Source organism: Zosterops lateralis (assembly GCF_965231275.1).
Source record: "Zosterops lateralis genome assembly, chromosome: Z".
Classification (NCBI taxonomy): domain Eukaryota; kingdom Metazoa; phylum Chordata; class Aves; order Passeriformes; family Zosteropidae; genus Zosterops; species Zosterops lateralis.
The window spans coordinates 2,009,996-2,034,569 of NC_139800.1; the positions used below are offsets into that span (position 1 = coordinate 2,009,996).

Genomic DNA, 24,574 nt, shown 5'->3' on the forward strand with positions numbered 1-24,574 from the left:
GCTGCACTTTTTTGGCTCGCACCGTCCTCCTCTCCGCGGAAGGATACCGGGCCGGGAGGAGCCGCACTGCGGCTGCGCCGCTCCACCTCACCCAAACCTCCGGTAAACCCCGACCAACCACCCGCGGCGGGCGCGCGGGCTGTGACTGACAGCCGGCTCAGCCAACCAGCGCCACGACCTCGACCCGCCTCCCTTCGCCTCGCGCCTGTTTCTTCCACGCCCCTTCCCTTGTCTTTTTTTTTTTAACGCTGCCGGCGTTCCATTGGCGAATCTGACCGCCAGTTAAACACTTAGACCAATCACAAAGCGGCTCCTTAAAGAGACGATAAAGACGGCCAATAGGCGGCTTCCCCGCCCAGCGGCGGGGGCGTGGTGGCCCGGGGGCGGGCCCTCAGAGGAGGTAACGCTAGGGGAAGAGGCGGCGGCCGCACAGCACTCGGGGAGACGGAGGAGGATAAGGAAGGCGAGAGGAGGAGGAAGAAGGAGAGGAAGGAGCGGTGGCTCTCGGCGGATCCTGGTGGCTCCCGGTAAGTGCTGCTGGATGCTGTGTCCGGGATCTCTGCCCCGTGGGCAGGGTCGCTCCGCTGGCGCTGCGCGGGCCGTGAGGAACAGTCCGGGCCTGGTCCCGGCGGGGCCGGGGGCGCCTCCCTACGCCCTCGCCCTTTTTGTTGCGGTGAGACCCGGGTTGGGTTATCCTGCTACCGCCGGCATTACCCCCGGGCTGTGGTGGGAGGGCCGCGCTCTGCCTCCCGTGTGTGTGTGTGTGGTGTGTGGGTGAGGGCGAGGGGAGGGGGGAATAAAGAAGTTGTGCTGCTCCTTCTCTCCCCCGCTCCTTCCTTCCCTCCCTCCCCCATGCCCGGTGTGTGTTTTCCTTACAGGAGTCCGCAGTATATCCCGAGCTGGAAAAGGACCCTCCAGGATCGTCGTGTCCAGCTCTTGGGGCTGCACAGGATCCCCCCAGCCCCATGTGGCTCCTGGAGGTGCAGTCAGGGTTAGGTGTGCGAAAAACCCGGCGAAGTTTTGGAGGGGCAAAGTTAAGAGCCGTGTTGTGGGATGAGGAGTTTGTGTTTGGAATTGCCAGGCTTCACCTCCATCCTTTTGTCTGTCCCCCTCTCCTTATCTGCGCTGATCCGTGGGTGTCAGGGCTTGAGATTGCTGGTTTAATTCATGCTTTTAATGCTGTGCGTTGTCAGAGGGCAGGGGTGGGTGGGATGCTGGGGAGGAATTCCTCCCTGCCAGAGGTTGCCCAGAGGAGCCGTGGCAGCTCCATCCCCGGGTGTTGTTTGTAAACAAACGCAACCTGGCTGGTTAAAGTGTCTCTTCTGTCTCGATTAATGCCCGAGGGGGAAGCTGTGTCGTGATAAGGGCAAGTGGTTGGTGTTGCTGCAGAGTTGTGGAGTTCCTGCTTGTAGGGGTTGTTGGTTTTTTTTTTTTTCTTTCTGTGGAGAGTGGAGGGGAAGAGAAGTGCAATACAGCGTGATCTTTTAGTCTTCACTCTAGGGGAAATAAAAGGACGGAAAAAAAGTGTGTGAATGAGCGAAGAGCTCTTGTGATGATTGTGGAGAGCTGTTGAGCAGCTGGGATTCAGGCTCGCAGGCTGGTCTTGTGCCTCTTTGGTTGCCCGTCGCAGTTTCTGGCTGAGAAAAAAAAAACAAAAACCCAACGCGTGTCTGGTGCTCGGTTTTCAAACGCTGGGAGAGTGAGGGGAGAGTTTGTGAGGGGAGAGGAGTGTCTCCAAAAAAGCTGCAGCCCCGTGTATTTTGTGTGTGGAGCTCATGTTGTCACAATCCACAGGTATAAATGAGGTAGATTTCATTGGTAGTGAGAGGTTTGTAACAACAGCTTGTCAGGAGACTGCAGGTAACAACAGCAGGTCTGTCTTTTCCCAAAAAAAAATCCTGGAGAGCCAAGTAATGTCACTGTACTTTTGACATTATTTTTGTGGGGGCTGGACTCTGCAGTGAGGGGCTGATCTGCTCTCCAGGTTGGAAAAGAAACATCCCTTGTGGTTGGGAGGTGAGAAGCCAGCAGGGCAAGGTGGCTCGTTTAGATTTTCTCGAGGGGCGAGTGGGTTGTTTGTGTGGCCGTTCTGAGGCGCAGCTTTCAGGCTTCCAGCGTTTACAAACCCCGGCGGATTCGAGGGGGATGAGGGTGCGAGTTAAAGGAGATGTTTGTGAAGTCCCTTCCCCCCTTGGCTTAGCACTGTGGTGATGAAAGATAACGTGAGCTACAAATGCCTTTAAGAGGTGGAAGGGGAGGGTCTTGTTTAAGGTGGTTTCCACTTAAAGATGAGTCTGAGCATCTGCTGAGCTGCTCGTTGGGGTGTTGAAAGGAGTGACCTGGCAGCCGGTTGTTGTTCTGCAGTTGGGTGGGTCAGACGCGCCGAGGGCCACCAAAAGGACTTGTAAGTGTTTGAAGATCCAGTTTTCTTTGTGGAAGAGGCTGGAGGTGCGTGGTAGAGCCTTGGAGAAGAATTCATCAGCTCTCCCGAGGTTGTGTTTAGCAGTGAAAGAAACAGGACAATTGAAAAAATGAGGTTAAAGAATTGGTCTGTGAGCTGTGCTCTTGTTTCCTTCCACCCAGCAGCTAAATTCACCCACAAAATCAAATACACTGGAATTGCACAGCCGAATCTCCAAATGAAAGGCTCTCCCTGGGTCCTCCTCCATCTTCCTGTTCCACTTGATCTTTCAGAAGTCTTGAGCACCAGTTGATATAATTGAGTTTATTTGAGCTGAAAAAGCCCTCCCTGCCACTGAGGGCAACTTTAAAAAACAAACCTTGTTTCCATCTTTCTAATCCCTTTCCCACAAAAGTACTGGGAGAACAGGCTTTGTAGTATGTTCTGGGTAACAATGAATCTGAGCTCTGCTTGAGACTGAAGCAGAAATTCCTAAGTTTTGTTTGTATAAAGAACAGTACGCAAAGTTTTAATTATTACAAAAAGTATTCCAGAGTTTTCAAGTGTGTTCAATGCTGCCTTAATGGTTGTGCATGTAAATGCCCTGTAATTGAAAGCATCCATTTATGGGCCTGGCTTGCTAAGTGAGCTGTAAATTCTGCTTTTCAGATTGGATTTAATGACTTTTATCATAAAGCCATAAACTGGTTGTGAACTGTGCCGAGAGGCAAACAATACCTAAGCTTACTTTGCCAAAATATTTGTAATTGTTGATTTGTTAAACTGAATTGCTGCAGGTCATGCGATGGGATTAGGTTTTTGTAATAGAATGGAGAGTACAGGCAGCCCTGTGCTCAATATTCTCTGGGCTAGAAGAAATCAGCTACTGCAGAAAACCTTCCTAAACATTCCTCTCCACTTCCAGTAGCAGAAACTCCTCTGCAAACAGTGCCCTTCATTCCAGGTGACTTTTTGCTTTATGTGTTTGACAGCCACAATGTGAAGTAAGACCAGGCAGAGACAGCAAGAGAGAGGAGCTCCTGAGTCTCTCATCAGTTTAGTCTGGGGCTCAGGCTTGGTTTTAAACCCTGGAGCAACAATATAATAATAGTAATAGTAATAATAATAATAATAATAATAATTTAACATCAGAAACATAAAATAATGGAAACCTGCTTCCTTGTCCAAGGAGCACTAGGCCTGTATTGAAAGTGAACTCTCATTAACTAATTGTTAAATGCAATTGTTTGGGCTTTAACAAAGTGGAGGAGCTGCTAAGCTACAAACTGAAACAGGTACCTAGGTAACTGATAGCAGCTCTGAGAATATTACTGTCAAATTTAGCCCAGGAATATTTATTTTCTAAAACAATGAAGCTGACATTTGCCTGTTGCACACGGAAAATTTTAGTCAAAATTAATGAGGTGAGAAGGGTTTAAACTGCTGTAGTTTGGAGTGCTTAGTCACTGCTGTTCTGGGGCTGTTAATGTCTTTTGAGTTTTAAGAAACACTACTCTAATGTCGTTCATAATACTAAATACGTGGAAGATTTTTGCATCTTTGTAGAGACAGGTGGATTGGAAACCACAGTTGTGGTAGTTTTCCCCTTTTGCAATTTTAGGAGAGTTGCTAAAATACATTGGGCCCTCCAGAAAGTTTAATCAAAGGTCAGTAAAATTAGCAACCCTTCCTTCTCGTGTCTCCTGTTGCAGGCAATTTTAGCGTGCCATGAGTGCATCTAATTGGCATTAGATGGAGTGCTAATTTTTTAATAGCAACACACCTTTTCATTACTGCATTGGCTACAGTTTGAGGTAGCCCTTAGTAATTGAAGAAAAATCCAACTTCCCAAGCTTTTTTAAGGTCATGATTGTGGTCTTTTAGTTCTACATAGAAGAAATTTGAGTTTCCTCATTTAATTCATAAGCAAACTTCATGGAGTTAGCAAGATACACAGTTGTAATAGGTAACTGTGTTTTCAGTGAGTTCAGTTATGTAGAATTTCAGGATACATTGCAATACTAGATTCCATTGCAATGGTAAACTTAAAAATTAATGTGTAAATTGAGTCTCAGTATAGGCATGTTTCTGTTTCTCACTCTGATGCTGGCCCAGAGGAGGAAAGCCCTTTGGAAATTCCTTCCCAGAGGAAGAAATCCCTTTGCTCCTGCTCCCCTCCAGGGTCACAGGCCTTGAGCTGTGTTGGGCTGTGTCAGAACAGAACCAGCGCCTTGTTCTTGCTGCTGGGAGCTCTGGTCTCTGAGCTGAGCTCTCCAGAACTCCTTGGAATCCCCTGATGGGCTGAAATCCTAAACTGGAGTCTGAGGGCTTTACTCTGTGGGGCTGAGCTCCCCTTCCTAAGGAAAAACCAAAACAAACCCCAACACCCAAACCCCAGTGAGGGAATAATGCCCTACTCTGACCTGACTGTGAGGAGGTGAGAGTGAACACCACATCACTTTTGGGTTTTGGTGATGGTTCTTGAGGAAGGTATCACAAAGCCAGGGGTCTGTCTGTAGCAAATGAAGGAATTAGCCCTTCTGGAGTCTTGAAAGGCAGTTTTTGGGGGAGTGGTGGGTGCAATAGACTTTCCTTGTTCTTTTCCACCGAATGATTTAGAGTGTATTCTATCTGAAGTGGAAAAGACTGACTTGAGTTTGAAGTTCATGCTGAATTCAGGTGCACATTATGCAGTTGGTGAAATTGATAAAGAATCCTGTCCAGATTCCAGCATTAATGAAAAAAACATTGCCTTTAAAAAAAAATCTCAAAAATGGGACTAAAATAGGGAGGAAATGAGCTTGTAGACTTTCTCTCAAATACCACAAATTATTTTCCTCGATCTTCTTTCCTCAGGAGCTTAACTTCTGTCCTTTTTATTCCAGAAGAGCTCTTGCAAATGAAATTCTTCTAAGCCAGAATACTTCTAGTAAAACCAGGAGAGATCAGATTTCTTTATTTCAAGTTTAAGATGAATAAGCAGACTGATATGAAATATGTTGCATAAGGCTTTAGAATAAATTAGCCAGAAATCACTTGATATTTTTGGTAGCACCAGCGTGTTTATAGTGTGTTCCAGACACTCAGGAAAGGAAAATTTCCCTTGAAGATTTTAGTCTGCTAGCATGCTGCCCTTAAGGTTTTCTTCATCTTTTATGCTTAGTTATTGCTGGGATCATGGGCTTAATATTTAATACTTGTTCCAGAGAGCCACAGTAGAATGGAATAATAGCAGACATGACTCAAACTTTGACTTTAAAAGTTGCCAACTATGACACTGTTTGACCAACTATAGAAACATGTGTGCATCAGGGAGCACAGAGATATGCTGTGGGGGCAGAGATGAAACAAATACCACCAAAGTTAGGCAATTTGTAGCTTTTCCAGTCTTAAACTGTTGGGAGTAGCAGCACAGGCTCTCTCGGTGTTCCAGCAATCTAAAGGAACTTTTGTACCTTTGTGGTTAACAGTGGGTACTCCCTGAGAATCCATAGCTGCAGCTTGAGGGCACAGTCCAGGGATGGACTTGGGATGGAAAAGGATGAAATGGAAGTTTTCTGCTGGCTTGGTGCTACTGGTTCAACTGCAGTTGAGCTTGGAAAGGGATTTTGAAAATCTCCCTGGAGTTTCTCACAGAGTCCCTGAATCTTGATGTGTTGTAGTGGATTTTGGAAGGAAAAAAAAATCATATTTGGGCCGCGGCATTGGGCCACAGCAGAAGAGAGCAAAGGGGTCATGGTGCAAACATAAGTGATGGTGAAGCACATCTGAGCTCCTTTCTTTAGGAAAGGCTGTGAGCACTCAGTTTTTTGAGGAGGGTGGCTGTAAACTACAAGGGGATCACAAAAAACCCCACTTAAAATAAGAGGGCGTGTTACATTTTCAGCATGTATTTAGTCTGAGTCTGTTTTACCAGTGTGAAAATGCCTCTTCCAGCATTGATAAAGACTCTGTCCTGCGTGCATTTTGGGGGAAGAACAGGCTTTATTTTTATTTTTTTTTTTTTTTAGTGGATGAAGAATGTGTATCAGGCAAAAATCTAGAGGAATGTTTTTAGCAAGAGGCAAGTGTCAGCCGGGGCAGTGTATGCAGTTATCATTCTTTAGGAGATCAAAGCTTCTTCTATTGTTGTATCCATTTGAAGGTAAAAGTTTTAATTGATGAATAGAAATGGGATTTGCTGGTCAAAAATGAGCTTTAACAGTGACTCCTAAACCCATTGCCACAAACGAGGTGTTTCTGATACCATCTGGGTGGGTACAGTTAGAACCCAATGCAGGTCTAGGGCTCCTTGTTTTTAATGGAGCTCCTGACAGATGTTCTTCACTCTTCCTTCTGTCTCCAGTTCCTCATGAGGTGTGAATTTCTGCCTTTGTACTTGTTATTTAAATTATAATGTTGGTAGCTTTAGGATAATTGACCAAAGGGATAAGTGCAAAGATAACCTTAGGCTGATACAATTTTTTCCTGTGGTCCTTAGGTTAGTCTTTATGTAGTGTCTTCAAGTACTTTTTAATTTAATTGAAGAAACAAAGCTTTCAGGCTTGGCGTCTGTCCAGGGGAACATCCCAAACTCTGTAAGTTTTGTTCAGATGGTTTCTTTGTGACTAGAGGCTGAGAGCCCTCTCATTTGGGGGAGGAATGTGATTTCAAGTGTGCAGAGTCGTGAATCTTGCAGACCCAGGTGAATACAAATAGTTTTTCAGCAAAGTCTGCAGTGGTAGAACAAGAGCAACTTTCTGAAACTAGGGAGGGAATAAATTAAATTACTAAAAGTAGTTCTTTTAACGGTGGACAGTTAAATGCTGGTGCAGTCTGCCACAAGAGGTTGTGAAGGCATGTTCAGAAGGTGGTTAGGTGGGTTTGTGGACAGCAAGTCCATGAATTGCTTCTGACAGAAGTAACTAGCCATATAGCCTTTAATTTTTGTTTTGTAACAGTTTAAATTGCTGAAGGATTATGAGGAGAGTGGACTGCAGAAAAGAGGCAGGTTCACAAGTTTTCCTTGAGTAGCCACCTTAGGAGCTATTGGAGCACTAGGCTGGAATGCACCATTGCTGCTTTTTCATTGCAAAATCTCCATTTATCCAAACTGCTGATAATTCAGCCCCCTTGTGCCTTGCAGTGTCTTCTCTGGGCTTGGGGCAGAGTCCCTTTTTTTTCATAAATTAGACTGGCTGAAATCCTCCCATGTGAGCACTCATCACAATCAGCTGAAGTATTAAACTGAATGAAGTCCTGTCCTACTTGTGTCACATTCTCTCTGCTCAGCCTTTGAAAGACACGGGGCCACTACTGGAATAACTTACTGAAATTCTTATTGATAACTCCTGGCAAATCCCTGACGTGGCAAAACAATAGCTGGGAGGAAGAAGTTAGTTTAACCCTCCCAGACTCCTGGCCTGCAGCTGTGATGTGCGTTGTGTTTCTGTTAAATAGCTGCTAAGCTGCAAAAATCATTGCTAGAAAGGGCTCTTTAAATGTGTCTCTTGGTGTTTTGGGGTTTTTTACAGCTAATTTTCGTGGAGGTAACAGATCAATTTGTGCTTTGACATCTTCTGCAGCAGCTGGATGAGCAGGGCATCTGTAAGAAAACTGTATAAAATTAAATATAGTATCTGGAAATTTCTGATCAGTTAGGTCTGAGCCTACAGTCTTTTGGAAACGTGAAAAGAGATATTTTTAAAATTTATTTTCCTCTGAGTATGTCAAAATAATATGAGAGTTCAAATATAGAGAAAAATTGAAATGTATGGAATTTGTAAATTCTTTAGTTCTCCAAGACTTAAGTTACTCAATGTGCATTTGAAGCAGAAAGGCAAATCTTCGTTAAAAAAAAACCCGAAACAAAACAAAAACAAAACACCAGAGAATACAGAAAATTATGTGTCATTCTTATGGGAGAGAATACTGCAAAATTGAGCACCTCATCACAGGGAGTATTAAAAAGCTGTAAAAATGGATAAAAGCACTGAGGATGTTTGGAGGGCCTGGAAGAATAGGCTTGGAAAAAGGCTATTTACCACCCTGGTGGTAAATGAGACCTTCCTGAAGTCTGTGTTTTATAAGGCTGACAGTCAAAGGAGTATTCTGTGGCACTGAAAGGTGTCAAATTTGAAGCTAAAGAACAGAAACTACTCAAGGATAAGAATTGGTGTGTGGATCAGCAGCAATAGTGGAACTTGATTGCCTGCATCTGTCAGCGCTGAATTTAATGTTCAGATGCCGTACCATCAATTGCTGCTCTTTGAAACAGCCTTAAAAGCCACAGAGGTTGTCTCTTTGAGTTCTCCTTCCTGAATTTCTTGTGTGTGCCTCTGAAGCACCCAATGCTGGCCTTGCTCAAAGGCTGAAGTATTTTTATAAAGCTCCCAGTGACTGCTGCTCCTGCTTTAGAAACTGTGTTTCTTCAACCAGTGGAGGCCATGCAAGTCTGCCTGTTTAATCTCTGGAGCTTCTTGGTGCCCTCCTTAGGGGTCTGATGTGTCTCACTGCAAGGCCCTCAAACGGTTCAGATCACATCGGGCTGCTTAATTTGTCTTTGTCACCAAAATAAATGATTTAAAGTAAAGCACATTTCCAGCTACGCAGTCAACACTAGCGCTGCAGTTGGGGTCTGGGGCTTGAGTTCTCTTTCAACACTCCTGTAATTCATCTGACATCACCTGTAGTACATCAGAACTGTGTGTGAGCAGCTTGTTAGCTTGAACTAACTCGGCAAAAAACCCCAGAAAATGGATGGTTTTTTTTTACTCTTCACCTGGCTGAATTTTTGTGGAAGAGCATTAGCACTGGGGCTGAGGTGGTGGTGCCACAGGAAAGAAAGGGAGGAGAACTGGGCTTCCTGTAGCAAGAATTCAGTTGTGTTGGCTTGATTCCTTATGATGCTGTACCCTGAGTGTCCAAGTCAGTGTTTCATTAAAAAAAAGTTGTCAGTTTATTTTTCTTGTTTGCTGTAGCCAGGCCTCCAATGCAATGCTCAGCAAAACCTGCAGTTGGAGCTGTTGGGGACAGTTCAGCAATTTAATGTTATTGGAAGGAGAAAGTTTCTCTAAAATCTAGTGTGGAAATGAATGCTTTAACTTTTAATGCCTCTACTGACAAAAAATGTGCTGCAGTTTAAAGCTGAGAGAGGGTTGATCTGGACTGGGTATAAGGAAGAAATTCTTGCCTCTGAAGGTGGTTGAGTCCTGGCACAGGTTGCCCAGAGAAGTTGTGGCTTTCCCATTTCTGGAATGTTGCAGCCCAGGCTGGATGGAGCTCTGAGCAGCCTGGGATGTTAGAAGGTGTCCCTGTCCATGGCAGAGGGTACAACATGATGATTTTGAACAGTCCCTTCCCAAACCACTGAGAAATTCTGTGATTTAGAATGGAGTATTTTCAATGACTTGCATAAAATTATCAGTGTTGATTTTGGTCCCTGTTAATGAGAACCTCTGTCTCCTTGACCCCAGAAAACCACATTGCTTGCTTCAGTCACATTTTTGGGTGCTCTGAGAAGCTGGTTTATGGAGGTGTAATTTATTTGAAACTGAAATGTCATGGCCTGCTGAATGTTGTTCTGTTTTGTGGAAGTCTCAAAGTTATGACTTAAATTACCTGCAGAATATAATCCAGTGTTTGTTGACTTGGCCCTCACCGAAACTGCAAAAATGTGACAAGGCATAAATTAGCCATGAATGCTGTAGCCTGAAGTGCCTGGGATCATGCTGTTGTTCCAGTGGGAGATTCCAGTGGGGTGGAGTTGGTGTATTTTGGATGGATGTGCGGAGTGTGCCTGTGCAGTTTGGAGAGGCACAGTCAGCTGCCCTCAGTGCTCAAATCAAGTAGCCTGAAGGCAGCGTTGGCTTTTAGCTAAAACAAGGTATTTTCAGCTGACTGAACTAACTCACACAGCTTGGGAATATGGGAACTTTCTGGAGTTCAAATACCCATTTGTTGCCTGGAAATAGGATCGGTTTTGACTTCAAAGCTCTGCTTCCATCCATAGGAGCATTAATGTCCTTGAGCAATTTCTAACAGCTGTCTGCCTGTTGATTTCAGGTATTTTATTTTAATGCCTAAAACCAGCCTAATGGAAGCTGCAAAAGCAAGATGCTTTTTTTTTTTTCTAAGTGGCTATCATTTCTGTTTTAAATGATTTGAAGTGCATATTGCAGTGAATGCTAAACATAGCTCCAGTTTCAGCATCCCTTTTAATATTTCATTTTATATTAATATCCTGATCAGGTAGTTACACTGAATGAAAGGGTATCAAAATTGGAAACAGACAGTTCTGCTACCCTGGTGCCTGAAAACTAAGATTTTCTTGTAGTGAATTTTGAAAGACTTGATTTTAAGGGCTGCCAGTTGAGAAGATTTATTGTCTGTAGGCCACTGAATTTCAGAGGGGAATAGGCTTATTACTAGACTTAGAGGGAATTTGAAATTGGTGTTCCCCCCATGGAAGAAAAATTGGTAGTTATTTAAAAGATGACAAAATGAGAAAAGGTTTGTGAAATGGTTGGCTGTTGGAAGGTTTCTGTCAAGCCATAATGATTAAATTACCTTCCAAACACAATTTCACCCGCTAAATTAATTTAGAGATGGGCAGAACACACATATATGTGTATGCAATTTGTCAATCACTTGTGGAAAAATTAATAAATTACTAAAACTGGTTAGCCAAGTTCAAAGCTAGACTCAAGTTACCTTTCTGTATTTGCTGAAGTTTGCTTTAGTCAGGAAAGACTTGAGAAAAAAATTAATTTTCCATTAATACAGTAATCTTGGTCTGTGTTAGGGGTTGGAGTGTCCAAGGCAAACTTGATCTTTACTGATGAAGTACAGACAACTTGTGAGCTATTTATCTTTTATTTTTTTTTTTTTTTTGGGATGCAGTGTCCTGTGGCATTTGACAGTGAAAAGTCCTAAGGCAAACAGGTGTTTGTTTCCTGTGAAACCTCAGTGCTAAGGTGTCCCTTGTTTTGGTTTGTGTTTTTAGGGATCAGAGACGGGAATTCACTCCAATTCACAGCCTGCTGAGTGTCCTGTCTGCTGGAAGTCATGTCCATATTGCCCTTCACTCCACCCGTCGTGAAGAGACTCCTGGGGTGGAAAAAATCCGCTGGTGGCACTGCAGGGGCTGGAGGTGGTGAGCAGAATGGGCAGGAGGAAAAGTGGTGTGAGAAAGCAGTGAAAAGCCTGGTGAAGAAGCTGAAGAAAACAGGACAGCTGGACGAGCTCGAGAAGGCAATTACCACTCAGAACTGCAATACAAAATGTGTGACAATACCAAGGTAAGTGCTGTTGTATTTGAAATTGTTACAGACACTTAGGAAGTGATTAAATGGATGCTCAGACCTTCTGTGAACAAATGGCTAAAAAACCAGTTGCATGCTTTTGATTCTTTAAAATTATTTAAAACCTGAATTGGATTAATATAGTGCTTGCTTATGAATCACTTGCTTTGTGAAGTCACAATTTTGTTACATTTCAATTTTCATTGATATATAGGGTCCTGTTTGTGTTTATTCCGATGATGTTTAACACTGCTCTTAAGTTTGTAGCATTGCCTTATACTTTTATTTAATAACCCTGTCTACACTTGGGGAGGGGAGCGTGCTTCAGCCAACACTTTCACTGTAAAAAATACCAAAAGACTAGTTTTTCCTTGGTCAACACTTCAGTAATCTAATTATTTTCAGTTATATCTGCTAGTTTAAATCATACAAGCTGCCTCCATTCTCCCTTTTGAAGGGAAATTTTCTCTTTGGAGGCAGGTTGTCTAAAGACCAGTTTATTTACAGTAATTACTGTTATTGTTTAATGAAAACAAATTTTGCTTAATAACTTGGGGTATTTGTAGAATTCATATTCTGCTCCTGATATGTATAAATGTTTAGATGAACAACTTGCATTCTACCCCTTTGACTTTCCCAGCTTAATTCATAGCAACTGCTGTGCGAGAGCAAGGGTTACGTTTGTAAGTATATTGCAGTCTGCTCTCGATTCATGTTGCACTGAAATCCCACCGGGGTGCCTGGGCAAGCTCAGGGTGTGTGACAGAAGTATCAAATCACTTCATAGGTGTGTTTCTCCCTGAAAAAGTTAGAGGATCTCACTTTTCTGGGCACTTTAATCGCTTGACGCTAAAATTATTTATAGGGGAGAGGAACTACATCTGGTTTATGAACCTCATTTCTGTATTAGCACATTCATCCCAGCTGCTTTTGAACTTTGTATTAATCATGGTGCAAACTAGATTTGACTGGTGTCACTAATGATTCCATACATCAAGTGTGTTGTAGCTGTTATCTGATAATGGTTTCAGCATTCTGTTTTCGATTTGACACAGCTGTCTGGGAAAGTCATGAGTATGCCCTAAATGAATGACTATTTTAATTCTTTTTTTTTTTTTTTTTTTTTTTTTTTTTTTTTTTTTTTTCCCTCTCTTTTCTGTTCACCTTTTGTTGTTTCTATTGCTGCCCTCTGCTTGTATTTTCTTCCCTAGAATACGCCCCAAAATTTCTGGCTTTCTCTTCTGCTTTCTTCCTTTTGCCAGATGGAAACAATTGATTAAAAAGCATTAGTGCTCTTTTGGCTTAGTGTATTATCAGCAGACTAAGATTGGAACCTGTGAGGTTATATATTTCTTGAGATGACTCCATGTATTTAGCAAGTCTTTACTAAGACTAAGATTAAGTGCTTAATTGGAAGGTGTTTCATATGACAGAAGTTAAACACATTTGATATAAAATGTGTGTCTGGGTTCTAGAGCTCTTGGATTTTATAGAGCTCTCCTGCAGGGATGCTGGAGCAGTAGGTGTTGCTACTTCTGGAAAATAAATGTTTGCAATGAGTTTTGTTAGAAGATACAAACAGTATTCTAATACATCATCATTTTTGAGTGGGCTCTAGTCTACTCACAGTATGTTGAGGTGCTTGCATGATCTTTTGTGCTAAAGTATAAATAATAAATAATTCTTTAAAATGGAATACTGATATTCAGTGACCAGCAGTTCTTGCTGTTCTCTGTCCTCAACTCAACTGTAAAAAGAACTGGACCTGGATTTTATTCCTTTTAGGAGTAAACCAGGAAGAGTTCTTCAGGTGGTGTTGGCTGTAATGCAGGATTTAATTTTAAACTAAAAAATGGTTTTGGCATTAAGGACCAGGGGGATATCAGGGTTGCCAGCAGTGCCATGGAGTAGTTTTGAGTTTCATAGCTGGGTTTTGTATTGTTGATATTACTTCACTTTGACAGCAGTAGTCTGGGTTCCCAAGAAATAACAAATGTCAACTCAGTACTGTAATGACTTCTTGGAGATTCTGTTATTGGATTTGGTAAGTTAATGAAACCACTGCTTGAGACCCACTTTAATGAATGTCTTAAAGATCTGCAGATCAGCAGGGATAAATAATAAAATGCTGAATTTGAAACTTTTTTTCCTTACTAGTCAGCAGGAAGTTTGTGGTGCCAAGCTGCTGAGATGCAGTTCTGATGTGACAGCTGGGCTAGCTTTCCAAATGTTGTTCTGCCTGGGGAGGGTTTTTGTGTGTGTTGGGTTTTTTCAGCCAGCTTTAGTTTTACTTACTACTGCTTTTTAATTCGGTGTAGATATTGACAACTGTCGTGGGATGCTTCTGTTTGTCACTGTTACATTATTCCCTGAAAGAAAGTTTCAGTTGCAGTTTCACAAGTTTCTGGTCCCCTGGGAAATTTCCAGAGGGTTTGATACAGTGTTTAACTCCAGTATACTTTTTTCATCGTTGAAACCTAAAGCATCTAAACTCCCACAGACTTTTCACAAAAAAACTGAGACGCAGCTGGAACAAAAGTTGTATTAAATCACCTACTCAGGAATCTGCATTTCTTACTGTGTGTCATTGCCAATTGTGCTGAATCAGGTATATTCTGCTCCTGTGCTGTTTGTCAAGGTGACTGCACACTGAGGGAGGCTGATCCTGTGTGTACTACACAAAAGCTGCTCATGTGGTAATTAACACAACTTATTACGGGACTAATGGAGGTTCTGAGAAAGCAGAAGCAAACAGATGGAGTGGGTGTTGGCATTGCACAGCAGGACTGCTTAGCTCTTCATAAGTGGGTCAGTAATCTAGAGCAGAGGCTAAATAAGTACAGAACTCCTTTTGACACTAGCCCTTTAAGTAATTTGTAGTTATCTTGCTGAATCCTCCCAGCAAGCCAGTGGGATTCTAATCACATAATCCCTGTGTATTCTGAAACTAAATGTTGGCACGTGAGTTCACCTTGCTAAAATACATAATGGATTTGGTTTAAGAACTTGTCTTCATGCTCCCTCATGCAGTTTTGACATGGATAGAAGATGCAGTCAGTGTAGAAAGAGTGTGAGCATCCTTCTGATGGAGCAGTTTCTTCCTTCCTAGCCTGGATTATTCTTTTGAATCTCAGAATCCTGGAGCAGTTTGGGTTGAAAGGAGCCTTAAAGATCATCAGCTCCAACTCCCCTGCCATGGCCACGTGCAGAGGCATCTTCCACCAGACCTGGTTCCTCAAAACTCAGTTCATAAATGCTTTGTGACTAGTGATGGCTGAAATCCAAGCATTTAACAAATGCCATGTAGTGAATAATCAGATGGCATATTGATAGTCTTATCTTTGTTATTTAAAACGTTTTTTTAGTAGTAACAGCACAGAGATTTGGAGTCCAAAGTATGGCAACACAACTAGTTTCAGCATCCCAGTACTTTGGTGTGATCAGCTGAGTCATTTTTCTGTCTAAAAATATGCTTCATATTTTGCTTCTTTTACATGATGCTTCATTTTATTTTTGTTTCTTCTAAATGAGACCAAAAAGAACAGGTGCTTTTTTAAAGTGCCTTATAATGTACAACTAATAAAAAGAGTTTGATTGGGGTAGGTTTGGAATAATATTGACTTGGACTGTCGTAGTTCCTATATTTTCAAAATTGGAAATAAATTAAAAAAGAAAAGCCAAGGGAAGGGAAGCTTAAATTTGGACAATTTTTTGTTGACATTTGTTGACAATAGCAGTAGTTATATTACAGTTATTATATAAGGTTGTTTTTTATGCTGTATGTGCAACTGTAGTTAAGACTTGAATCTCAGCTTTAGTTGGAGTCTTTAGTTCCTGCAGAGGAGGTAAATTTTGCTGCTGCTTTATATTAAATTGCGTCACAAAAGCAGAGCAATGTTGACTGTTGATGGAAAGGACTCTGACAGATTTTTGGCCGAACTAAGGTTTAAAAACCAGCTTTCTGAAGCAGCAGCTCAGACTTTCTGCTGGTACCATGCAGGTGCCTCAGAATCTGAGGGGAAACACAACTCTGCTGCTTCCAGAGTCACAGTCCTGTCAAACTCCTGCTTTTCAGCCGGCTTTGCCATCAGAGTTTCAGTACAATCTGGTCTTCTGTGTGCTCTCTGTCCCTCTTGTTTAACACCAGGAGAGCTTCTCTTGCCACGGTTTTTAAAGCTTATTTTTGTTTTTCTGCAGCTTCCAAATTTTGACTTAGAGAGCGAGAGTAAGAATGGAGATCATCTGTGGAATTTACAGTTGACAGTTAGATTTCTAGAGCACCTGGCTTCTGCTTCCAATATGAGTTGAATTCTGAATTTTTGTACCCTTGAGAATCAAAGGAAAAGCACTACAATGGGTTTCATGGTTTTGGGAATGTGGAAGATTGTGAGGGAGTGTTGGGAATGTGAAGCAGACAGCTTCAGACAAATTAAGTGATTGATTGGAATTACTGATCAACTTCATTAACATTGGTGTTTTTGGAGTTTTTTAGGATGAACTGGTAATATTTAAGTATTTAAAAGTCATACTTGTGTGGCTTTCTCTTCATCCAATAGTGAAGGCTGGTAATTTTTTAAACTGCTCCCATGGAATTGGTCACACCCTGATTCTTCTGGGGAAATAAGGTGTTGTTATTTAAGTGTTGCAATCAGAATACCTTTCTGATATTCTTTCCTAAACAGTGTAAAAACACAGTAGCGTACAGTAATTGCATCTGAAGGCTGTGATGCTTTTTGGGTTTGGTTGTTGTTTGGTTAGGGGTTTTTTGTAGAATAAATATCCATTTGACTTCTGAGCCTGAAAGACTGCTCTTGATGCTGAAGTGGATAATGCTATTGATACAACTTCTTCTCTTAGGCTTGCTTAAAGTATCCAGGAAATAAATCCAGTATATCTTAATTCTGCTGTATTTGTGATGTATTCTGCAATGCCTCAGTGCTTAAAACTGCAGAATCTGATGAAAATTTACCCAACACATGAAAACAAAGCCTTTTGACAGGCTCAAAACCCTTTAAAGAAACTGTGTCCCTCTATTATATTAATTTTATTCCTTTGGTTGGTTGCCTTGCAGCCTTTCCTCATTCCCTGCAGTGAGTTAACACTGTGAATGAGACAAGGGGCACTTATGGCACATGTTAAAATAGTTTTATGAAGCTTGGCTGTCTTTTATTAGTTACTCTGAGCCTCTGAACATGGAACTCACAGGTGCTGATCACAGGAGTTCACAGCAGGAGTGCACTGGGCAAAAACATTCCCTGTTGAAAGATGAGGAAACTGGCTTGGAACTGCTGTTTGAAAACAAACAAATCTTTTAAAGTTATGCCTTTTTGATGCTTTTTTCTTCACATAACTGACTAAAAAGTAAATTTAGGTGTGAAGAGCATAGCTTTTATTGAAGAAAACCAAACCCTCTTCTACCAGTTATCATGTTTTTGTGAATTTCTTGGGGATATTTGTCAGGAAAGTGATCACATAGCTGCATGCAGTAACCTAGTTTTGGGAATGCTTTTGATCACTAATAGAGCAGAGTTGTCAGGCTGATACAGCTTCCAGAACAGATTGTTTTCAGGCTTTAATGTCTTTCCCCAAAATAGGTTATTTCAGAGGAGAGCAGTGCAGGTGCTCCTTTGTTCCTTCTCAGGTGAAAGCCACAGGACATGGGTGATTTCAGCAATTAAACTGGGAGCAGGGAAAGTTTCTCTGGGAACTCTTCTAGGAGAATTCCCAACATCTGCTGAGCTGTGAGGAAGCTGGAGAAGAAGACAGCAGTGGGCACTTGGGTTGGCAGAGTAAATCCTGAAATAACACTGCAGTCCAGACAGAGGTGAAGCCTGTTTTTCCACAAACAAAACTTGGCACTGTCTGGGAGTTTATAACAGATATGGGATAATTCAAGCTGGGGATGGACACTTGTTCTTAATCATAGTTTAATGTAAAAAAAATGTCCTCAAACCTGGTAGTGTTTCTCAGTCTGGATGTGTTCAGTTAGATGTGAATTAGTTCTCTAAATGCATGAAAACTAAAGTTGAACATCTTAAGCTTTCAAAACTAGATATATATTCTTAAGACAATGCTTTGAAGTTCCACTAAAATACCATTTTTATTGCTGAGATTAAAGGAATAAAATGCTTGTAAATGGTTTGTTGATAAACTGACTCTCTTTTGTCATGACAGGATTATTGAGGATTCATGAAGCAGACCCCCCTCTGCTTTTCTCTTGTTAGAATTTCAATTTTAAAAAATTCTTTATAACAAAGCCAAATAAATCTTTTCTGGAAATATGGCAAGAAACAGCTGAGATTTTGGGGAGTTTTTGCCAAGATTAGCTTCATAATCTTTTTGCTCCTCTTTGTGATATCTGGGGCTGTGAATACTTGGGATGTTCATTGGAAAGATGCAGCAGGAGGATCAAACTGCCCTTACTCCGCAGTCCCATGATTATGGTGGTACTTAAATGTTGTTCTCTGTAAAAGGCTAAAGGATGTGGTTATAGACAAAAGGATGCTGCCCTAATTATGTAAAATGACAAACTTCAGGCTGCAAAACACCTTTAGATGCTGCATGGGCATAAAATGGGAAATAAAAATTCACATGAGGTTTGACTTCAAGTCTCCCAGGAACTTAATGTCTAAACTTGGCTTTAGCAATTACTATGGCAATGTTATTAATGTTGTCATGTAAAATACTGAGTCCTTCTTTTATTAACCCTTTCGGTATAATTTCCACATTATAGCCTAAAAACAATTTTTATTCGTTTTCTCCTATTTGATTCATGATGTTGTTGTATTTCGTCTGTGGAGTAGGACACAGGTTTAATATTAGCACAAGGTAATGCCTTTTTTTCCTCTAATAGCTTAGTTTTCCTCTACTGCCACTTCCTACTGGAACAGACTCTCTCCAGGGATACCTCAGAGCCCTTTCAGGTACCTCAATGGACTGCAAGAGAGGGACTTTGGAGAAGGGCCTGGAGTGACAGGACACAGGCAGTGGCTTCCCAGGGCCAGAGGGCAGGGCCAGATGGGATGTGGGGCAGGAATTGGTGGCTGTGAGGGTGGGGAGGCCCTGGCACAGGGTGCCCAGAGCAGCTGTGGCTGCCCCTGGATCCCTGGCAGTGTCCAAGGCCAGGCTGGACAGGGCTTGGAGCAAACTGGGATAGTGGAAGATGTCCCTTCCCCTGTCCTGGGGGAGGTTGGAATGAGGTAATTTTGAAGGTGCCTTCTAAAAACCTCTGCCCTGTGTTTCTATGATTTCATTTTATGGTCCTGTGGGGAGCCCTTGGTGTGTCCAAGTAGGTTCATGGCAGCACTGGAGCATCAACTCACAGCACAAACCCCACTGTCCATGGGTAAAAAATGAACACAGAAGGGCTTAATTATAAAAATTGATGCTTTAAGCTCACCTCATTTTTTTGCTTGATCTCATGATATTTTCAGAAATTTGCCTCACTTGTTTTTAAACTCCAGATAGTGATACCTGAATTAGCTGGGTTTTTTTGTTTGGGTTTCTTGAAATGCCTTAACTCTAATAACCTCTAAATACTCACAACACAAAAAGTTTGCTAAAAAGTCACAGGTTTGCTTCTTTTAATTACAGGTGAGAAAACACCCACTCCCGTTCTTTAATCTGCAGTGTCCCAGGCCAGGCTGGACAGGGCATGGAGCACCCTGGGACAGTGGAAGGTGTCCCTGCCCATGGCAGGGGGTGGAATGGGATTAACTTTTTACTGAAATTAAGAATAACAATTGTGTTCAAGTGTAATTGAGCGAGGTTTAATTACAAATACTGAAACATAACTGTTAACTTGTTCTGTGGCAGGGCTGTGGCTGGTGGTAAGGACTGGATTGCTGCAGCTGAGGTTAAGCTTTAGTGTAGACATAGCTCAGGTTACAGCCTCTTATAATGATGTCATCCTGAAAAAGGAAGTCTTAGAGTATTAAACAAAGATACTTAGGGCTGCCAGTTTTAAGCTCGTGCAGTTCAGGAAGCCATGTGACTTACCCACATAATTTGTTGGAGCTGGTGTGCCAAGCAGAGAGTGTTGGCACATCATTTGAGCTAGGTCAGTGTGTAAAAATACAAATGTGCAAAGTACTTAGCAAAATGCTGTATAGTTCAAAGGAGCTGGTCTCTCGAGTCAGGAGAAAGAAATGTTGAATTTTGAGGATTATGTTATATACTAACTGGAAATCTGGATAAAGACTGAGGGAATGTGGATTCTGGCCGTGGTTTTGCTGCCTTTTCCCAGGTAAACAAAGTTTTTAATTTGCTATAATTTTTCTGTTTATAAATGGACTTTTTTTTTTTTTTTTAAGGATTGTGATAATGCCACCTTCACTGCTATAAGGTATATTAATTGTTTAGAGAGTAAACTTAAAGTATTTTTTGCTGTTGGAGTATCAGTGATGTGAAAGCAAATTTTGGGGATGAAAATGTGAGTGGTTAGAATTTGTGAAAGTTCTTTGTTCAAGTTAATGCTGTTCTTCATTAGGATTGCTTTAATGGTAAGAAGCGGGGAAAGTATGAATCAAAAATAAGTGTTAAAATAAGTGTTAAAGTGTGCCTGATTTATTTTTTTTTAATATGCAATTAATTGTCAGATTAACAACTGATGCTGAGGCTAATTGTGTTTAGTTTAGCAACTTAGCTGCACAGTAGGTTCTGGTAGAAAGCTCTGACTAGGAAGAGTAATACCTGCATTTTGACAGTTCATGCTGCCATTAAGAAGATGTATTAGTCACTCTAAAAAAATATATTTACTGTGCTTTATTGTCAATACTGAACCCCAAATTATCTCATAAATAGTTGTTATTTTTTTTTTTCTCCTGTAAAGGAATCAGTCTTTACCAGCCCCTAAACTATTCCCTTGCTTCCTGTGGTAACTCATGCCTTTATAGCTGGCCAGCTATTCAGAGTGGTGAAGGCTCTTCTCCTCATTATATTCTCCTTCTGTAGAAGTCAGCCATTTTAGTTTTCTTGGTCCTGTAACAAAACACCTGAGCGCTGTTTTTTTTTACTAGTGTGAATGTTTTATGACAACCCCCACCCAATTTTACAGGAAAAAAACTTCCCAAATATGTAGCTCAGGCTGTTAGCCTAGGGAGAATTTATAGGCTAAACAAGATACTGCAGTTCCTTTACTGCTGCAGCTTTGAACACAAATAGCTGGTTAATAGGCTCCCCACTGATTTAATCCCACTTGTAATGTACACCTGCTAATTTAATAAAAGTAATTTCCCATGTCTTGTTTACTACTTGGGGTTTTGTTGTTTTGTTTTGGTTTTTTTTTTTTTTTTTTCACCTACTCTGACTCAGTTGCACTGCTGATTGGTGGGAAGCTTCTAAAATTTACTGTGTGCAGTGCCACAGTCTCATCATGAGCAGCTTTCTTTGGCTCCTGTCATGTTGCATTGTTTGAAGCCCGGCTGGCAGGATACGAGAGAACAATCGGGAGCTGGAGTAAGTTCACATCTCGCTGCATATGCTTTAAAATTGGCAGAAGAACAATGAGGCTGGGGAAATCCCCTTGAACAAGTGCTGCACAGTAATCTGACTTCAGCTTTTGTGCAGAAAAGATCCTCCGAACTCTGACTTTTCATTGCAAAATGTACAAGCAAAGTCTTGGAACTAGAGGTGGAAATTTTCGCTTAGAATCTTTGCACAGAGTTGTAAGTAAACAGGTACTTTTTCGGTGCTTGGTTTGTTCTTTTCTTGAGGACTGGATGGAGAAAAGCCTGGTGCAAATGGAGCTCGCTCAGTTTTGTTAAATGCAGAATTTCAAAGTTATTATTTAGTTCAATTAGTGAGTTACCTCCCAGAACTGGTCTTTACTTCCTGTTAGTTTTGTGGAAGGCTTCAAGTTGAGTTCCTCTGGTACTTAAAATAATTTCAATCCATGCTGTAGTTTTGAAGGTTTGAACATGAAGAAAGGCTTATACCAACTGATGTGGAATCTTGCTTTGTGACACAGAAATTTGTGTTTGAAATGGTTTTTGGCTCAGGTGTTTGGCTGAAAAAGCCTTGTCTCTAATAGATTACTCTAATGTTCATCTCATGGACTCCAACTACATTTTTCAGGAGTGGCTTCTGAACCTTGCAGTGTTTGCATAAACCTGCAACAGCACAGCCTCCAGTCACTCAAGATTATTGATCATTCTTTATCTCTTTATGTCATAAACATCCCCTTCTGCTGCAGCGGGGGAAACTTGGATATAAACTTAACAGCCATACCAGGGAAAGGAGTTCAAATGTGTCCATGCCCACGAATTCCTCAAAACCAGTAAAAAAAAAAAAAAAAAAGATTTTTCAGTTCTTTTGCATTTTAATTTTGAATGTTCTGTTTGTCCCATGTACTTGTCTTGCAGAGTGATGCCTTGTCTAAACACAGTCAGTACCCAAAAATTTGCTGTCTGTCCGCTGTATGTCTCAACTAGATGAATATAGGAGGAAAACAGGAGGCCTCTACCTTGTGCAGTCTGCATTAATGTCAGTCATTTAAGAAATTCTGTAATTCTGTTCACTGACGGGAAGACTTTTTTACTGGAGTTGAGTGCTGATGTGTTTGTTGATCCTCTGGGAACCCCTCAATGTTTTGGCCAACAACCACAGACATTCCAAGAAGGATTTAATTAGCTTTCCTTCCAGCAGAATCCGTGTACTTGTTAACTTAAATGTTAATGTTCCTTAAGCCTTTGGAACTCCCATCTTTTTGGCTGCCACAGGGCAGAGAGGGAGAGAAGAGAGCAGGGCAGCTGCTACCTCAGCAGAGGGAAGGTGGTGGTGGATCAGGGCTGACTTCTGGTAGGTGGAGTGAGGAGGAGAAGAAACTCTTGGATGTCCTGGGAAAGTGTTTTAGCTATTGAGCAATTGGATGTGAGGCAAGAGCATTTGTGGGCACGGTCTGCAGATGGATGTTTGGGTGTGGATCATGAGCAAGATGTCAAAGACTTCGGGACTTCACCAAGGTCACACGTCCTTCCTGCCTAAGCTCCAGTTAGCAAAACTCAGAAAGTAACTTTGGTTCTCATTCTCCTGCATATTCCATTGCTCTCTACAGGATCCCATGTTCTCTTCTGGGCCTGAGGAGAGTGAAGGCTTCTTGATTTTGCTTTACCCAAAGCATATGAAGTAATATAATACCTAAGCAAACATGAAAAGTGTATTTTAAAAGTAAAATACTGGTTAATTCTGTCCGAACAATGCAACTTTTCAAGGCTTTCTATGGCTTCCCTGCTAGTTGTGAATTTTCTTTATTTTTGTCATGAAATATGGGCATTGTCAGTGTTGGTGATGTCATTGTCAGACATAATTCTGTATTTTTTTTGGCAAACAGTCGTGTCACAAGTACCATTCAGTTCTCTGCCTCAGTGTGTTGCTTGGGGAAGCTTTCTCTAAGTCTCTAACTTGGTTTGAAATTCCTTAGAGGAAACACTTATGATTTAGCTATATTATAGTAGGTATTTCTTTTAATTTTCATAAAGATGAGTCTGTTGTTTGGGATGTGGATCAAGGTCAGTGCTTCACTAGTTTTCTGCCAGGTATTCATGGCTTGGGCTGCAGCAGGAATTGTGGTGGCCTCCCTGCACTGAGCACCTTATAGCATATAACCTCTTTTTTTCCTCTTTGGTTTCTCAGGATGGGTGTGTAATTTGTAGGGTCTGTCCAGAGGAACAGTTCAGTTTGAAATGAAGTGTTTAAACACCTGTAACTGTTCTAAGTGTAATCTTTTCGCCAAGGTAACATATATTTTGAAGGCTGCGGACCAAGACCTTGAAGGGCTGATCTCTCACCTTCACTATATCAAATACACACTAGTTTGAGAAGACAAAACATCCCATGTTTTCTCAGCTGTCCATCAGTTGCAAAACAGCCCATGCAAGTGGTGGCATCAGCCACTCACCCACTTGGAGGATGATGGAACTACTTGAGAAAAATAACTTGACTTGGCCCTTGCTTGGTAGCTGTACCTGTTAACTTGTGGGGAATGCTTTCACCACACCTGCAGTGACTAATAGTGGTTAGAGAACTTGAGATAAAGGTCATTTTTTATTGTCTGTTGAAAGTATGATCTTCTGAGAGATTTGTCTGCTGTTAACGAGCCAATTTGTTGTGGATATATCAGCCAATATTGTGATGGGTAGGTCTTCATATACAGGTACTTTGTCTTTGGAAATCTCTGGTTTTCAGGTCTGTAAAGAATGATACAGTATTAACCTGTGAAAATGCACTGGGTGTCATCTCAACCCACGGCCTGATATTAGCATAGAGTAGTTCAGGTTTCTAAAGATGCGAAACTGCAGCAGTTAGAAAACCTTTATTAGATATTAACAGTGTAACAAGTGAAAGCAGTGTAGGAATTCAGAGTTACCATTTCAGGAATGCCATCTTAAAGCATAAAACATCCAGTTTCTCAGTGCTTGTGGATTCACAGGGTAATAGGTTTTTCTTTATTGTTGTATGGGGTTTTTTGGGGGGTTTTTTGTTGTTTTTTTTTCCTTCCACCCCTTGGTTAGTCTTTAGAGATCTGCCATCGTGAATGCTGTCGTACACTCGTTATCTTCACTAGATACAGGGCACCTAGGAGTGGTTTTGACGGCTGTTTTGGAACATGTGATCAGGGGCAGCTTTTCTGTGTTTGGGTTCTTGTTATCTCCAGTTAGACTGCTCCAGCCTTTGTGAGCTGCAGAGCTGCCGAAAGCCGCGGTGTTTGGTGGAGAGCGGGGAACTGCAGGGCAAGTTTCCCAGCAAAGCTGTTAGCTCATGATTTCCGTGGGCTGCTTTTGGATGCTCCTCATCTTTGGTCTTTGAGCATCAGACTTGTGGCCAGCTCCCTGCTGTGTCTCGAAGGAGGCTGAGCTGCACTGCGTGCCTTTTATTTCTCAGCCCTGACACCACC

General features: G+C 41.8%; 1 protein-coding gene across 2 annotated transcripts in view; it reads left to right on the forward strand.

The window, feature by feature from the left end:
- Nucleotides 1–391: 391 nt before the first annotated feature.
- SMAD2 (SMAD family member 2) overlaps nt 392–24,574 on the forward strand; it is a 50,532-nt gene continuing 26,349 nt past the window's right edge. For both annotated transcript variants that reach the window (XM_083882935.1, XM_083882936.1), the window contains exons 1-2: nt 392–527; nt 11,385–11,679. In XM_083882935.1, the coding sequence (XP_083739061.1) occupies nt 11,447–11,679 (233 nt within the window). In that variant the 5' untranslated portion in view covers nt 392–527; nt 11,385–11,446. The remainder of the gene's footprint in view (nt 528–11,384; nt 11,680–24,574) is intronic.